Source organism: Trachemys scripta, chromosome 5, assembly GCF_013100865.1.
Source record: "Trachemys scripta elegans isolate TJP31775 chromosome 5, CAS_Tse_1.0, whole genome shotgun sequence".
Lineage (NCBI taxonomy): Eukaryota > Metazoa > Chordata > Testudines > Emydidae > Trachemys > Trachemys scripta.
In genome coordinates this window covers 63,354,776-63,372,957 of record NC_048302.1, presented here as the reverse complement: position 1 = coordinate 63,372,957, position 18,182 = coordinate 63,354,776, and the positions used below count along the sequence as shown (strand labels likewise).

The 18,182-nt window shown below is 38.3% G+C and overlaps 1 protein-coding gene across 2 annotated transcripts in view; it reads left to right on the top strand.

Moving 5' to 3' along the window:
* FSTL5 (follistatin like 5) overlaps positions 1-17,208 on the top strand; it is a 568,085-nt gene extending 550,877 nt beyond the window's left edge. For both annotated transcript variants that reach the window (XM_034772507.1, XM_034772508.1), the window contains one exon: positions 14,384-17,208. In XM_034772507.1, the coding sequence (XP_034628398.1) occupies positions 14,384-15,086 (703 nt within the window). In that variant the 3' untranslated portion in view covers positions 15,087-17,208. The remainder of the gene's footprint in view (positions 1-14,383) is intronic.
* Positions 17,209-18,182: the final 974 nt, after the last annotated feature.

The window sequence follows — 18,182 nt, the reverse complement described above, 5'->3', positions numbered from 1 at the left end:
TATAGATTATTGGAATAAGCCATAGATCTAGTGTCTCTATTTGCTCTATAATTTTTAGTGTCTAGCAAAGTTAGGAATTTTAGCTCCCAGGCTCACCTTTTGAAAGTTTTGTGCAGGTTTCCTTTGAGGATGAAGACTGAGAGATCAGATAAAGAGTGATCACTTTGTGAGAAGAGCTACAGCTAACATGGTGTTTTTGTCTTTTATCATTTTCCTGTGTGAGTTTATTCAAGAATGCAGTAATTGTCTGGTTTCACTCACATAGTTGTTACTGGGACATTAAATGCACTCAGTGAGGTACACTACATGATGTGATGGCATGTGTAGGACCCAGGGATATTGAAAGGTATGTCGTGGGGGGTGTTGATTATTATAGAGGTGTCAGGCACTCAGATACCACAGAATATGCTCTGAGGAGAAAGTTTCAAATATACACCTTAACGCATTCAAAACCACCTTCACCAAACAAGGACATTCCACCAGTGTAGATTGCATTATGGAACAGGCCATCCAAATACCCCAAGAGAACCTGCTTCAATACAGAAATAAATGCCCTCCAACTGCACACCCCAAATTGCCACCTACCACCCCACATTGGAACCATATTAGGGTATCATCAAAAAACTACAACGCATACTTGATGGAACCCCATCTTGAAAGAAATCTTTCCTAAACCCCCTCCTATGTCCTTAGAACAATGCCCCAGCCTTTCCAACTCATCATCAGAAGCAAGCTCCCCACAGACCAGGATATACCAACTCAAAGTGGCACCAGAACAACAGAAGCAAAACCTGCAGACATATCCCCACTGCTAAAATGATCAATACCGCCCATGACACACCTTTCATGGCTTTTGTGCTCACGGCGCAGCGCTGGGAGAGAGCTGGCGCAGCATTCTAAAAAACCACCTCCATGAGATGGGTAACTACCAGTGCTGCACTGTTTTTTCACACCCCTGAGCGAGAAAGTTGCAGCGCTGTGAAGTGCCAGTGTAGATAAGCCCTCAAGCTTGTCTCTCTCACCAACAGAAGCTATTGGTCCAATAAAAGATATTACCTCACCCATCTTGTCTCTCTAATATTCAGGGGCTGACACAGCTATAACAACACTGCCACAAGTACTTCTGTTCTTTTTGAGGATACAGACTAACACGGCTGCTACTCTGAAAACTGCATACAACTGGCAATCTTGAGAGAAAAGCTTCCATATCTATCCCAGTGCTAGGCCCCCAAACCATTCACTGCTACTTGAGGAGCTTCCACATGTTTATGGCTAATTAACATAAAAACACCTGTCAGCAACGGTGCATTTTATTAGTATTTATTTATTTATATTTATATCCCTCAAAAGAATGGGCAGCCCAGGCTTGGGGCTCCTTTTGACAATCTTTTAAAATGTAAAATTATAAATACCAACCCCTCCTCTCCCCCTCCCACCCCCCCAGTTACTAGATGAGTGCCTTACAAGAAGACATGGTTTTAGGCTGGAGGAGACATTTAGTTTGAAGAATGATTGTCCAAACTGGTCATTCATTCTTTTTCATTTAGAAGAGGTTAATTGAAATGCCCTTGTGTGAAATCAGCAGAGTATGGAAATGATAAAAGCTATAGACCAAAAATGGTGTGAGATTAATTTTAAAACTAAAATCTTCCTTTTTAAAATGGTCCAAATGTGGCATGAAAAGCCAAGGTTTCTATGAATACAGGAACTTCTGCATGCTATCTTATGCTTACTTTATAGGCTTACATTTTGAAAGGAACCTAAATGAGTAAGGTGCCTAGCTCCTTTAAAATTCCAGCCATATGTGCTTTAATAGAGTGGGCTGGAATCAGCCACCCAGTGTCTATGCTGGTTCAGACCTTGGATGTGACCTTTGAGAGGGAAAAATCTATTGCGTAGGGTTTGTAGCAGAAAGCAGCTGCAATCTTCCCTCCACTGAAGAACTTTGGGGGATCAACACAGCCAACATGAGGGAAGATCTGGCCAGGAATAAGTTGTCAGGCCAAACTGAGATGTGCTGATTTAATGTATCTGCACAGCAGCTTGGTTGATGACACTCTTGTGAGATTGAACCATAATTTAATTTTGCTTTCTCCCACCAGACTCTCCAAGCGAGAGCAGTGGCAATACATCCTACCTCCAGCGCATGGAGGTGTACATTATTTTTCCTTTTATTTTTATTACAGTAGCACCTGGAGGCCCCAATTGAGATCACCTTCTTGTCATGCTGTGTACACAGAAAGTAAGAGTGAGTCCTTCCCCAGAGTATGAAATCTAAGAAAATGAGAAAGGATGTCAGAAAGAAAGTAATAGTATCACTGTTTTAGAGATGGAAATTGAGGCACAGAGAGCTTAAGTAACTTCTTCAAGGTCGTACAAGCAGTCTGCGGCAGATCCAGGAACTGAAACTGGATATCTGAATCCCAGTCCAGTGCCTTAACTAGCAGACCCTCCTTTCAAGCACGCACACACACACAGCCGTCCCCTGCACACACATACAACCATCCCCTGAACACACACACACACCCATCCCCATCGCAATTTCAGAGACTCTCTCTAAAAAAACAGTTATAAGTAGAAAAGCAGCCTTTAAAAATGCTCTTTAAAGTCACTCTCTTCCTCCCTCTTTCCCTACATTGATTTTTTTTTACCTGGTGATTTTAAGGTTTTGCAACAAATCAGTTAAATTACAACTTTTTAGCTGCTAGATAAGCTGGCTTGCCAGCAGACTATTTGGTGTTACTTGAGCCTTTGACTCCACAGGAAAATGGCATCAATTTAACGAAATTGGTTAAGAAACAGATTCAGTTAAATCAATCCAACCCCCTTGTATAGACACTCTTAAACCAAAATAAAGAGTGCCTAAATAAGGAGGTTGTATTGATTTAACTGAATCAGTTTCTAAACCAATTTTGTTAAATTGATGCAATTTTCTTGTGTAGACAGGCCTTAGAGTAGGACTAACAGTGTGTTTCATAGTTTGTCAGAAAAAAAAAACATTAAATCATCTATGCAGTGTTATCATAGTTGTGATAGTCCCAGGGTATTAGAGAAACAAGGTGGGTGAGGTAATATCTCTTATTGGATCAACTTCTGTTGATGAGAGGGAAGATTTCCAGCTTACACAGAGGTGATCTTCGGGTCTGGGAAAAGTACTCACAAAATACAAGGTGGAAGAGATTGGTTAGCATAAGTATTTTAAGGGACCATTCAAGATGAAGTGTCCTGTTAATACCTTTCCAGTAATAGGAGGGAAAGAGGTGGGGTGGAGGGGGAAGAAGCTAAAGAAGCTGAGGGAGGGAGAGGGAGTGGGTTATAGATTATTGTAATACACCATAAATCCAGTGCCTCTATTCAGTTTTGTGGCACCTTTAAACTAACAAATGTATTGGAGCACAAGCTTTCGTGGGTGAATGCCCAGTTGGGCGTTCACCCACGAAAGTTTATGCTCCAATACATCTGTTAGTCTTAAAGGTGCCACAGGACTCTCTGTTGCTTTTTACAGATCCAAACTAACACGGCTACCCCTCTGATACTCTATTCAGTTCATGATCATTAGTATCTAGCAAAGTTGTGTATCATCTAGTCTGCCCTTCTTGTATATCAGAGGCCATTACATTTCATCCACTTAATCTAGTCTAAAGCCTAACATCTTGTGTTTGACTAAAACATAACTTGTGTTTGGCTGAAGATCTTACAGAAAGGCATCTAGTCTTGATTTGAGGATAACAAGATATGGAGAATCCACCTCTTCCATGGGTAGTTTGTTCCAGTGGTTAGTCACCTTTACTTTTTAAAATGTATGCCTTTAATTTTGTATTTGAATTTGTCTGGCTTCAGTTTCCAGCCATTGGTTTGTTTGTTATACCTTTTCTCACTAAATTAAAGAGCCCTTTGGTACCCAGTATTTTTTCCATGTGAAAGTACTTACACACTTTAGTCACGTCACTTCTCAATCTTTTCAATAAGTTAAACAAATTAAGTCTCATCCTGTATGGCATTTTGTTCAGCCCTCAAGTCACTATTGTTGTTCTTTTCTGCACCCTCTCTAATTTTTCAAAATCTTTTTAAAAATGTGGCCACTAGAATTGTACACAGTATTCCAGTATCAGTCTCACCAGTGCTATACACAGAAGCAAAATAACCTCCCCATGCCTATTCACTATTCTTCTGTTATACATCCAAGGATCATATTAGCTCTTTTGACATAGCATTGCACTAAAAGCTAATGTGGCTTGTTCACTATGGGGGTAAGTCAATCTAAGTTACGCTACTCCAGCTACGTGAATAACAGAGCTGGAGTCAATGGAGCTTAGGTTGACTTTCAGAGTCACTGCTTTCCAGGAGACAGTTGCCTGTTCTGTAGGTGTGGCCTGTATTCCTTATTCCTAGATGTATACTTTTTCATTTGATAGTATAAAAAAGCATTTTGTATGAACGGACCAAGCATGTCAAGTGGTCTAGACCACTCTGTATGACTGCCCTGTCATCATTAGATACTAGTAGAGGCTGATTAATATCCTCTTTAGTTACAAATGAACTAGAAAGTACTTCATCATTTTCTTTCCAGATACAGAACAGAAGTATTTATTGAATGCTGCTGCTTTTTTGCATCATTAATAATATTTTTACCATCTCCCCTAGTAATGGGCCTATCCTTGCCAGAATTGTTTGTGTTACTAATGTACTTAAAAAAAAAAAACCTTCCCATTATTTTTTTTAGTCGTGATTTTTTCCCTGATGTCTTTAGCCTCACTTATCAATGTTCTACACTTGATAACATCTAATTTATATTGCTTGTTGTATGTTTCTTTTTTCTCATTTATCTGTTTCTATTTTATTTCTAATTTCTGCCTTCACTTTACCACTGAACAAAGATGGGCATTTAGCCAACTTTGTCTTTTCTCTTAATTTTTTGGAATCTTGGCTTTTTGGCCATCTAATACATTCTTCTTAAAGAATTCTCAATTTTCACTCACATTTTTCTGTCTAACTTTTTCCTCACAAACAATATTGCTCATAATTTGCCTCAGCTTTAGGAAATTAGTCCTTTTGAAGCACCAAGTATTACTGGTTGTGACTGTCCTCTTCTTTGCCCATATTGAATAGAATCAGCTCAAAATCAGGTCTCTAGACAATCACCAACTTTCAGTTCAGTGCTTAATGACCATCATAATGAGGTCCAAAATAGTTACCTTGTGGTGGATGCAATACTTCTTTGTGTTAGAAAATTATCCTCTGTAATCTTTAGGAACTTTATTGGTGTTTTTACTACTGGCTGCATGATAGCTTTAGCATGTCTCCCCTAAATTGACATACATTTTTTTTTCTTTCCACATGTTACAGGCAGATGCTTAAGGAGTTACTCATTCTGTTCTTGTTGTGATTTTATGGTCTGTAACAGACCTCCACAAGTACCTGCTCCTAGGCATTGTTTGTGAGCACATTCATATATATACATTCAAGATCCTGTGGTTCTGCGTCATCAATAGCTGTAAAAGAGGCAATGGTGTCTTTAATAGTGTTGTCACATCTTTAACCAATTCTCTCTATCCTAAACAGATTATAACCAGTAATTTTTAACATTCCAATCATGTGAATTGTCCCACCAAGTTTCAGTAATGCTAATTATATCTTTACATTGTTTCTCACATTGTTTAAATTTGTTAACAATATGCCAAGTTGATTTTGTACCAAATTTGCCTCCATACCTCTCTCCCATTGCATTGTTAGTTTAATGCACTCCTATCACTCAGGTGGAGAAGATTAGCCTCTGCTACTTTTGAGATGTCAGCTGTTCTGTTTATACAGGCCACTTTCCCAATGAAATATGGCCCAGTGTTCCACAAAACCAAAACCTTCAGCTTCACACTGTTCACACAGCCAAGAATATCATTTGGACTTTCCCCTTCTTCAGCTCCCTTCCATGATAACTGATATCAGAGGGGTAGCCATGTTAGTCTGGATATGTGAAAAGCAACAAAGAGTTCTGTGGCACCTTATAGACTAACAGACGTATTGGAGCATAAGCTTTCGTGGGTGAATACCCACTTTGTTAGACGCATGCTTAGGATGTCTGAAGAATCTTTCTTGATAGCTGCTTGGTTCATATGGCAAAGATATCCATCAGGCGTATCCTGTAGCTTTCTCTTCTGCCTCCCAGAGACCAGTTCCTTGGTAATCTACTCATGAGTATCTGAGAATGAGTCTGTACTTCCAGCTGGATTGAATGTCTCCTGATTCTCTTCCACCTCTTGGTCACAACTAACCAGTCTGTTTCTTCAGTTTCTATTCTCACCAATTCCTTTATAGTTGGTCCTTCTCCTTGTGGCATCTGTGTCAATGATTTCTGAATCTGATTGTCCAAAACGTCTTTGTTTCCTCACATGCTACGCAATGTTGAACCTTGCTCTTCCAGACCATATATCTTCTCATTCAGGATAGACACTAACTTACACTTTCTGCACCAGAAATCTTTTCTGTCTACCAGCACAAAAGAAAACATACTACACTCAAGGCAGGCATATCGGTTGTTCTATCATCCTCCATATCTCCCACCTAGTGTAAACCTTTACCTGAACAGAAAGGAACCAAACTCCCTTGCTTGCTGCCCCTGTTCACCAGCTCAGGAGTTATCCTGGCAACAGGCTTATATACTAAATTCCATTGTTTAACCCATTGCTGACAAGACAGAGAGGGATTAACCACTTGGGGTGTGAATACAGTGCAGATGGAAGGTGTGATTCCCAGTCCTGATAGACTCATGCTAGTTCAGCTCAAGGTAGTGCACTACAGATAGCAGCATGGACATTGTGGCATGGGTAGCAGCTTGGGCTAGCTGTCCAAATCCAAGCCTGCTGGACCCTCTGGGTCCAGGGTCAGGTGGCTAGCCCCAATCACCACCAGTGCTGCAACATCCACACTGCTCTTTTTAGTGTGCTACATTGAGCTGAGCTTGCCCAAGTCATACCTCCCAGCTGCAGTGTAGACAGAGCCTCAAAAACCTCAAACATGGGGTCTCAGCTGCACAGTCCTCATGTAGGTGTGAACAAACTGATCTCTCTCACCTGGCTTGCTAAGAGGCCTACAACTACTGCCACTCAGCCCTCACAGAGACAAACAAATGTACCCAAAATACAATTCATTGAGTTCTTATCTCTAAGCACAGGATTAGCAGCTACTCCCTCCCAAACTTTCCAGTCTGCTGCTTCTGTTCAACTGTATTGTTGAGCTGACTGAGTATTTCTGAGTCTGTCCAACTCTAATGCTGAAGTGTTTAAAAGTTTGTCCCTATATGATTAGCTCAGTAAAAATAAGTCAATGAATAACAACTTTGATAACATGTTGCTAGTCCTAATCACAGGGCCGGCCCACACCATTTTGGCACCTGAGGCAGGGAGCTCAAATGACGCCCCCATGCCTCCTTGCTTGGGCCAAAACTTTGAAAGGTCTCAATTCTGCCTTCTTCCTGTTCTACTCCTCTCATGGTACTGCTATGCTACCTACCCCAGTAAAGGAGAACTAACAACTTAAAATGCCTTGTTAAAAAATTTTAAGAAACACTTAACTTTCAAATGCCTGAACAGCAAATGTAACTTTTCTTGTCTGCAGAATAAACACTGGCATTTTTATCTGTTTGAATAATCAAAGTGGTGCCTTCTTGGTTGCAAAGATTTGAACTGCTTCCTGAAGGTCCACAGTCTGGGCCAGCTCATGCTCTATTGAGATGGTTGCAAGGCCGACCAGCCTCTCCTGTGCCATTGTGGAGCATAGATGTGTTTTTATTAACTTCAGCTTGGAAAAGCTGCGTTCTCCACTGGCAATTGTTACAGGAAGTGTTAGAAGTATGCGCAGAGCAATAGAAGCATTTGGAAAGAGGGTGGTCATCTAATTTGTGCACATATATTCCAGATCAGCCTTTGGAGTTGATCCTTCTGAAATGTATCTTGAAAGGACTTTCAGTTCGTCACCTAAATCACTTGCGTCAATATCGCGCATGTCATCATGTATCAACACTGTCTCTAGTGCCCTGCATTGCTGATGTAGGTATAGTGAGGAGTTTTGGAATATCATACAACATCCCAAATACACTGCTGTGTTCCTTGAGCTGCATGAAACGTTTTCAACTGACTGCATTGCACAATCTAACACCTGGTTAAAGAATTCAACCTTGATTTGTTGTTTAGGGTCTCTTATGGGATTATCCCATGCCTCATAATCAAAATGTCTTCTTCTTCGGTGACTCTTGTATTCTTGAATGGGTGGGAAAATAGCTTCAGTGTGAAGTTCCTCAGCCAACTTCTGTGCACTCTTCAGAACGTTTTGAAATCCCTCCTCTGACTGGTAAGACTGTAGGTATGACTGTGCTTTGTCCCGTTGTTCCATTGCTCCAGATATATCAAGGTCAACACCTTGGAGTCTCTTGCTTATAACTTTCATTTCAAACTATATATATCATGCCACAACACTAAGCCACACAGAAATTTGAAGTTATGTATGTTTCTGGTGATTCCATTTCCCTCTGCCACTGTTCTCCCACAAATAGTTCCTCTCATAGCATTATCCTCCATAGTGGGAACTATGGCATCATCTATCTTCCCAATTTGGTGTTTGATAGGCTTTATCACCTCCACTCGACTTTCCCATCGTGTGGCACTCAGTGGTTTCAGTGTCAGAGAGGATGTTCCCAAACGTTGCTTCAAAATGTGCCATCAATGAGTTGATGCAGAGAAAAATACATAGATGCTTTGAATTACATTAAAAAATTCAGCAGCCTCACTAGAGGCTGGTGCTGCATCACTGAACACCAAGTTCAATGAATGAGAATTGCATGGGACAAAAAAAGCTTGAGGGTTTAACTCTCACATCCATGTCTGCACTCCTCTGTTCTTTCCTCTCATGTTGGCATCATTATCGTAGCCCTGACCTCTCATGTCAGCTATTGCAATTCCCGTATCTTCCAGCTTTTTAAGAAGCACATTTGTCATACCAGCTCCTGTAGTATCATCAATGTCAATAAAATCTAGAAAATGCTCTCTGACAGTCACCATTGCAGAGACATTTTCACTAGGTGCTGTTGTTGTTACAAAATGCACCATTAAAGTCATTTGTTCCATATGGCTGATGTCAGGTGTGCAGTCCAGAATAACAGAGTAATATCTTGCTGCCACAATCTTCTGTTTGACTTTTGTTGCCAGTAACTGTATGATCTCATTTTGAATTGTTTTTCCAAGGTAGTGGTATGTGTACATTTCATGGGTGATGACTCTTCTTAGATGCTCCTGGAGTACAGCATCAAACTCAGCTATCAGCTCCACAATTTTAAGGAAGATTCCATTGTTTGGCACATACAGCTGATCTGAACTGCCACGCACTGCTAGGTTTTGGGTAGCAAGCATTCTCACAATGGCAATGAGCCTTTTCAGAACATTTTGCCAGTAAAGAGACTCTGATGCAATCTTCTCTTGATGCTCATCATCTATGGTGGCCATTAACCTTAGTCTCATCTCAAGTTCTTTCCACTTATGGAATACTCTCTGGTGATTTGCTACCTTCTCATGGCATGCCAGATTTCTAGCCAGATTTTTCCAGTCGTTAGTTCCTGTAGAACCCAATGTGTCTGGAACATTAGACTGGAAGAGTTTGCAACAAAAACAGTATGCAGCATTCTGGGTTTTTGAGTACATAAGCCCTGGCCTCTACACTTTGTCACCATTGGGGATTTCAAACCAGTAATGTGTTGGATGGAAATGTTTATTTTCATTGTCTTTGGGGAACAGGAAGTTTTTCACTTGCTGTGACCCAGGAAGTCCCCTAGCCTACTGCTCAAGTGGGTCCACAGTCCTGGATCATCTAGACTTAAGGAACTAAACTCAGCAGCAGCTGTTAATTGCGCCTCCACCACACTCTTCTCTGATCTACACTTTTCTTCAGGAATGTGCATGGTTACATCCATTTGAGGTGGAGATATGGATGCTGCAGTAGCTGCCAGGTCACCTGCAATCTGACAACTGGAAGATCAGTCATCTCCTCCCACTCACATCCTCACTGGGGTGAGGCTCACCGTGAACATTTGTGTCTATGTATCTCAGGAGAGCGCCTTCCTGATTAGGTAGAAAAGCTTCCTTTGCTTGCTTGCTTTTTCTGAATGCTGCCCAAAAGGGCATTTTCTTCTTTCACTCATGACTGCTGTTCTGTGCCAGCTATAGTGACTCTCAACACTCAATTGAAGGGGACAAATAAGCAGGCTGGTAGCAGGGCCTGAGTGAGGGAAGATATCAGTGTATTAAGGGCCTAACTGGCTCCTACTTCTTCAGTTGACTGCCTGTTCTCCTCAAGTGGGTTCAGGGAAGCAGCAGGAAATAGGAAGTTCCCTGAGAAGCTGTTGTTAATCAGTCCAGGCTCCTGGGGGTGCTAGAGAGGTATATAAGAGGCTCCTCCTCCTCTCTCCCCCTGCTGCTCCTGCTGCTTTCTGTTATTCCCTCTCACCTTTTCTCTTGCCTGCTTGTTATGTCTCTTGTGCCTTCCTTCCTCCAGCACAGCACTCCACCATGTCTGTGCATCTAAAGCAGATAGAATACATATGCACCAGGAACAGACATAATTTTCTACACTCTGGGTCCTAGTGGCACCCTCCCACAGTCTAGCACCTGAGGCATCCGCCTCAGTTCACCTCATGGTAAGGCCAGCCCTGCCTAATCAGTTACTTATAGGTATTCTTTTCTTTAACTTCTTTTTTCCCCAGTAACTTGATGAAAACTTACCAACTTGCTGCTTTGGATAGTCATTATGTTCTAAGGAACAGGGTTAGATTCATTTTAATGGTTATAAATATTATTTTCTTCAAATATGATGCAGATACTCTATTTTTTTTTAAAAAAATCTTTTACTTATCTCTATCTGTAACATACTAACCATTTTATGATAATAGCCATTGATGTACCTGTCTTCCATGAACTTATCTAATTCTTTCTCAAACCCAGTTATACTTTTGGCTTTTACAACATTCCCTGGCAATGTTTCACAGGTTGACTGAAGAAGTACTTCCTTTTGTTTGTTTTAAACCTGTTGCCTTTTAATTTCATCGGGTGACCCCTAGTTCTCGGTTATGCAAATAACACTGCCTCATTCACTATCTCAACACCATTTGTGATTATATAAACCTCTATCATATCTCTCCTTAGTCATCTGTTTTCTAAGCTGAACGTCCCAGTCTCATTTCCTAACCCAAAATCATTTTTGTTGCCCTTCTCTGCACATTTTCCAATTCTAATATATCTCTTCTGAGATGGGGCAACCAGAGGAGGGCTCATTCTTCCAGCATATTTATTTATGTAAATGTTTTAATTGTAGCCTTTTATAACTTTAGAGTGGAAATTTCACAGGTCTCTTTTCTTCAGTCACTACGTAAGAATTTGTATTAAGTATGAGATTGGTGGGTGCACACACAGACATTGAGTTTAGGTATTGGAGATAAATATAACTGAAATCATAGAAAATTATAATAAAGCAAAGTAAAGATAACACAATGTCCCCCTCTATTGTTCAATCTTATGGAGACCATTAGAAAGGAAGATGGAAAGAACAATAAGTGGAGCACATTGTAAGTGGAAGTGAGGATTTGGCCCGCTGCCTGCTCTTGTTATTTTGTTGAACCCACTTGTGAGTATAAATGTATTAGCTTTTATACCCTGAACACCCACACATGTCCAGGATGATAACTTGTTAAATTTTAGCTCCTTGCCTGTGCATGGTATCCCGAATGACCATAATTAATGTTTCAGCTCTTAACATAAGCTATTTGCATCAGTACATTTCCTAATAGTTTTAATACATCAATGTGATTAGCTCCTGTTACAAAGTCCCTAAAATTCCATTATTTCAAAAGCTGTACTGGTACTTTTGCAGTTTACACGTTTATCACAATGCACATATTGCTAAATATAATTATGCTAACTCCTATGCTATTTCTGCTAACAAAAATATAACTACTAATAGACATCGCTAGGTCTCAGCTTTATTGCCAAACTTACCTTAACATTAATAATGTTAACATTTATACTGTGTGTTTTCTGCTTGCACTTTAGCTATATTAGCTTGACTCATAAAAGTAATTTTGCAAACAACGTATACATTAAGTTTGCCTCAGAACCTCTTCAGGATCATGGCCACAGGTCAACAAATAAATTGTAGTAGGTTTAGGCCTTAACATACATTGTTATAATCTTAAATTTAATTTTAAACAAGTTTATTTTTAAAATAAAAATGTCTTTAATTTATAAAAGATCTGATTTAAATTAAAACATCTGATTTTTTTTTTAAACCATCAATTGTATTCACTCATCTCAAAAGTCAAGAAATGCCAAAGGTTAAGATTTTCTCCCACAATGTTAACTCAGCTGTGTTACAAATACGTGGTGGTTTCAAATCCTGTTTTCCTTGTTAAATGTAATTTTTGTTTTTATTAATGCACACCATATAGTACAAAGGCTGTGTTGTTAAGCTGAGCTAATGTTGTGGGACAAACCATGTTTGATTTGTATTTACTGACTTTTGAATGCTTGACTTAGCAATCTTAATGTGACAATTTTTTTGAGGGAAGAGGGAGGAATTTGGTATTAAAGATGAAGCCAAAGGGGAGTTTTGCTTCAGAATTGAAGATGTTATCTTGCCCAGTCATTGCTTGTCCATATAAAAATCCAGTTGAATGGTTTGCATGGGAAAAGATTGAGTAATAGGTAAGTATAAACCATTGTTAAATGTGTGTTATTCCAGTTGATTCATAGAGAGTATGAGTCCGCTGTAGCTACCAATTAATTTTCCTTTACGGTTAGTACTGGAGGTGCAGGGATTAATCCCCAAAGATAACTCTCAGTGGAGGCCATTACGTAAAGGACATCAGGATTTAGTTATTATTTACTTTTTTCTAGTCACCTTTATTAAATCATGCTATCTCTCTGCATTTGTATGCAGTATGTTGATATGTGTATTAATATGTGCATTGAGGTGGGCTATGTAGTTTTAAGATTTCATATTGTTGCTTGATAAGTTACCTCATGTTACAAATGGAAATTTGGTATGTAATAGTGCCCAATATTGTTTTAAATGTCTGACAAACGTGTTCATTTGCCATTTCACGATGTGTGTAGCATTAGCTAAATTACATTGCTCTTACTGCAGAAGTGTGAATACTGTATTTTGCACCTTCAGCAACAAAATATCATGCATCCGGAGTCTCAGTAGGCTTCATGAGAAGAGTGTGGGAGGGTATTTTAGTCAGGGTCAAAGCTAAAAGAAAAGGCATCCAAAATCAGACTTTCCAAAACACAATATGAGCCTAATCTTGTTCAGTCAATCCATTCCAATTTTCTGTCCCAGCTTCACTGTCATCCTTATTTGCTGTGAATCCTATTAACCCATTGGCTCAGATTGTCAGGCTTTCCAGATATATTAGCACACAGCAGCAAGAAAACCTAGCTCTCAGGACCCAGGGGTCAGTTAAAGTTTGAGACGTGTATTGAGATGAAGCACCTATTAAGAAAAAATACTACTGATGCTCTTATCTTGAAGGGAAGAGTACTGTGCACTTCCTAAGCTTTAGAAAATGATTAAGGTTTTTGTGTGAGTGCAATGCAATAATTATTGGGACCAGAAATGCTCCTTTGTGGGACAATATGCAGATAGTTAGACAACTACTATGCAGTTTACCTTAAAATTTTTATCAATATAAAATTTAGGGATTTTAAGGTTTAATTGTACAACTCATTTTCAATGGAAATTCTGTGATTTACAAAGGGATGTTTAAAAATTTTATAAAGGAGGTCCTTGTAGTTGAAAGACATAAACCTAAATCCTTATTTGATATTTATTTCAGATTAATTAAATTAGAAGGATTTGGATTATTATCTGAGTAGCAATTCAGATGGATTAATCTGATGTTCTCAACAAAATATGAGAACTAAATGAAGTGACTTAAAATATGTGGGATGTACTGCATCTTGATATTCAAGCTTTTTATCCCTTCTGGTTTTGGTAAAAGTTACTTGATTTTATAACTGAATATACAAAATGGCAATAGATTTAGAAACATCCAGAATAATGTTTACCTCTGACCCTTTGTAAAAAAACAAATTATGCTCTTCCAATTAACTAGATCTATGGTTTTAAAATATTTTGGTTTACAAATTCTGAATTATAATTGCAAGGAAGCCAAGAAAACATAGATGTTTATAAGCAGCTTACTGTTTGAAACATTTGAAATTGAGATGTGCAAGAACATATTGTTATACATCTTAACTCCTCTACTTTGCTTGCATATATTGCTCATTTGTACATAATTAGACTATGGGCTTTCTTTCTTTGATGTTGTGCTTTTTCCTCTTAGGTTTGGATTTATTCTTCACAAAGATGAGCCTGTGCTCCAGAAAATGGATCTTGAAACTATGTCATACATCAAGACAATTAGTTTAAAGGAGTATAATTGTATTCCTCAGTCTCTGGCTTATACACACCTTGGAGGATATTATTTTATCTGCTGCAAGCCTGATACAACTGGGGCTATTCCACCACAGCTTATTGTGGACAGCGTCACTGATTCTGTGATTGGATACAATGGTGATGTGACAGGCACACCATATATCTCTCCAGATGGGCACTACCTTGTCAGCATTGATGATGTGAAAGGTCTCATGAGGGTCCAGTCCATTACAATCAGAGGAGAAGTACAGGATGCATTTGATATTCACACTAACTTGCACATATCTGATGTTGCTTTTCAGCCATCATTTACTGAAGCCCATCAGTACAACATCTATGCTAGTTCCAGCACACAAACTGATGTGCTCTTTGTAGAGCTCTCCTCTGGCAAAGTTAAAATGGTAAAGAGCCTTAAAGAGCCTGTCAAGACAGAAGAATGGCCATGGAACAGTAAGAACCGGCTAATCAAGGACAGTGGTCTCTTTGGCCAGTACCTTATGACACCTGCCAGGGAATCCCTGTTTATCCTGGATGGAAGACTCAATAAGTTAAATTGTGAAATCACTGAAGTTGAGAGAAGCAACACAGTAATTTGGGTTGGAGAAGCATAAGGAATCATATTAGATAATTACCGAATGAATAGTTCTACAGTACATTGCACTTAACTCCATTCTTTAAATTTAGATTGTTTTCCTTTGAAATGTAGACCCTTCTGTATCTGTCATTTGTTTGATTCAGATACAATTTGATATTAACTTTGACATAGCAAATTATTAAAACTGTGATTACTCATCAAAGGGACTTATTACTAATGACCATCTGAGGATACATTGGTTGATTAAAATCAATATTGAAATTTATGATACACCTTAATAATGAGAGCAATTCTAAAGCTTAATTATGAAATGATGATACAATATTTTAAAGTAGTAAAAAAACAAACCTACACTTCAGGGAGTTTCAAATGACTTAATATGACCCATTGCATTTGTAAGTGGCATACTGAAATATATTTAAATTCCAGTTTGGTTTTCTTCCAACAAAAAAATAAGAAGTGTTGTGCAACCTTAAACTTCTTAAACTGAAATGTTCTGTCCTGTCCACTGTTTAATCTTTTTGTGCCTTGAAGGGAATGTCTCACAAGGAAAAGGAAGAGTAGAAATTATATAATTTATTCCCAGTGTGGCTACAGGATTTTGTGTCATTAAAAAGAAGCATTTAGTATCTCAAGTTTTTAGTCTCCATCAGGTTGTGGAGCACGTTAAGGAAAAAAATGGCAAATTATATTTGCCATTTTTTCTGTACTCTGTTTTTTGATCAGTGCAGTTTGAGAAATTTATTTTTATTGTGAGTTTTAGTTGAGATAATTTCAGTTGATAGCAGAAGTTTTACCTTTTTTGTAACAGATATAAGCGTCAAGTTACTTTGCTATCACAGGATTGTATCAACAGGGAGTTTCAGGTCTACTAAAGAGAAACATGATGTGTATCTGCTTAGTATAAATCACACTTTGTTAAAATGATATGAAGCTTCACTGGTCCTGGCAAGAAAACTTATTTTTAAAAATAATTTTGATACATGCATTTTGAAGAACTTAACATAAAACTCAGAACTGGATTTAAGACTACAACCAGTGGATAGAGTTTTTGCTTGTGCATAATGTCATGTACAAGTATTTCATAACCTTTTCCATTTGCTCAGTAGATTTTCCGCACCAAATCTCTAATTGGATTATTGAAAAAAAAAATCCCTTCTATTTTTTTTTTTAGTTTAACTAACCGTTACAATAAATTTGAACTGAGCTTGCGCATGTAAATGAGAATGATGAGGTTCTTAAATTTAGAACAATGTTAGCACATAGAATCAGAAAAAAACAAACATGTGACTAATCGAAGCCAGCAGTAAAACATCTATCCGGACTTACAGTAATGACATAAATATTTTGGGGTAATTTTTATTTATTTTTAATTTTCCTAAGGAATACTTATGAGCTTTTAAACTGTCCTCTGTTTACTAAAGCAATTAGAAAAAAAATATTTTCTAAGTAAAAATTTGCTCCAGTTTAGATTGTGTAAAATCACTTAGAAACCTGAAATTTTCTAGCATTGTAATTGTGTGTGTATTTAGCATCCTGTGCTGTGTGATACAGTAGATCTCTCTTTAGCTTGAGGAAACTTCCTGGCAGGTAGATTTAATTAAAATAAAAATCTGCTTACATTTCTAGCTACTAAATCTGTTTTCCTTTTTAACAATTTTTCCCATTGTGAATGAGAGCCATGTAAACTGTTACTCAATTATTTACAGTAGTCTGTCACTTATGCATTTTTCTTCTGTAACTTACACCATGTGGATGTTCTGTATGTAGAAAATGCTTGACAAAAGGAGAATAAACCCCTTAAATTTTAAACGTTCTTGACTTCAGTGAATGTTGCAATACGGCCATCATTATAATGTATTGTAGTAACCTGAGGAACATATAACACTGCTTTTTATTTGAAGGCCAAGGGAGAAGAGGCTCATCTGTCTTTCATCACCTACTGCATATCATGAATGATATATGCAGCATATGTTTTTTGTCTGGAGAAACTTTACATTTGCTTTTACACAGAAAGACTCACAACTTCTATTTATCTGTAAAGCATAGTGTGATTATGTCTCCAACAGTAAAGGATCTTCTTTGAGAAGCTGTTCCACATTGTGTGTTAGCCCCACTGTCTCATTGAAGTATAAATAAAATAGTCAATTACCAGTTTGGTCAAAGTAAATTTCTTTAAGTATTCAAAAATATTTGGTAGTAGATGGCACTTTAAGTTGTAAATTAAATATGTTAAACTTCAGTTAACAGAGTGGGCCAAATTTTCTGCTCATGTAAACTGGAAGAACTCCATTGGCTTCAATGAAACTACAGTAATTTATTTGAGCATCAAATCTGGCCCAGTAACTTGCTAAATTCTAGTTTAAAATCCACTATTGTAAGTATACTTGGATAAGGTAGTTGGAGCAGTTGTTTGCCTGCTTTGTTCTCCCATTGTGCTGTCACAAAAGCCCACAATTTGGTTGGTTTCCAGTTGCTGATTTTAAAACGTCCTTCCAGCTTCCCTGCATCTGGGGTGAAGTTCTGCCTCCATTGAAGTCAATAGCAAAACTCCTATTACTTTGATGAAACCAAAATTCCACCTTGATGTGCATATGCAAGATACAGTAGGCAGTTTCAGATCCTTTCTTTATTGATTGTTGTTATTAACAAAGACCCAATCAACCCTATCTCTTAAAATATAGGCTAATAATGTTCTATGACTATATTTTAGCCAGGGCCTCCCACAAAAATGCAAAAAGTCCTGTGGTAAATGTTCAGATTTTTCTCAGTAACCTGTGATAAACTTTTAGGGTCTGCTCATAGATACAAATTGAGAAACCTAGTGATAACACAGAAAGGAGTCAAAAACCACATGAATCAAATTTACAGCAAATATAATTTGCTGGAAAAGTTTATTTCTGAAAACTGAGTATATTGAAAGGACAGCACAGCATTAAAATGTGTAATTTGACGAACATGGGGTAGAATGGAGACCTCCACTGGCAATTGCTTTGAAAATCCTTAGCTTCCCATGTGTTCCAACCTGAATTATTCCAAAAGAATGCTGTACTTTTATGAGACAAAGTTCTGGCAGGGCTGATTTAGCAGTACCCAGAGAGAAGAATGAACT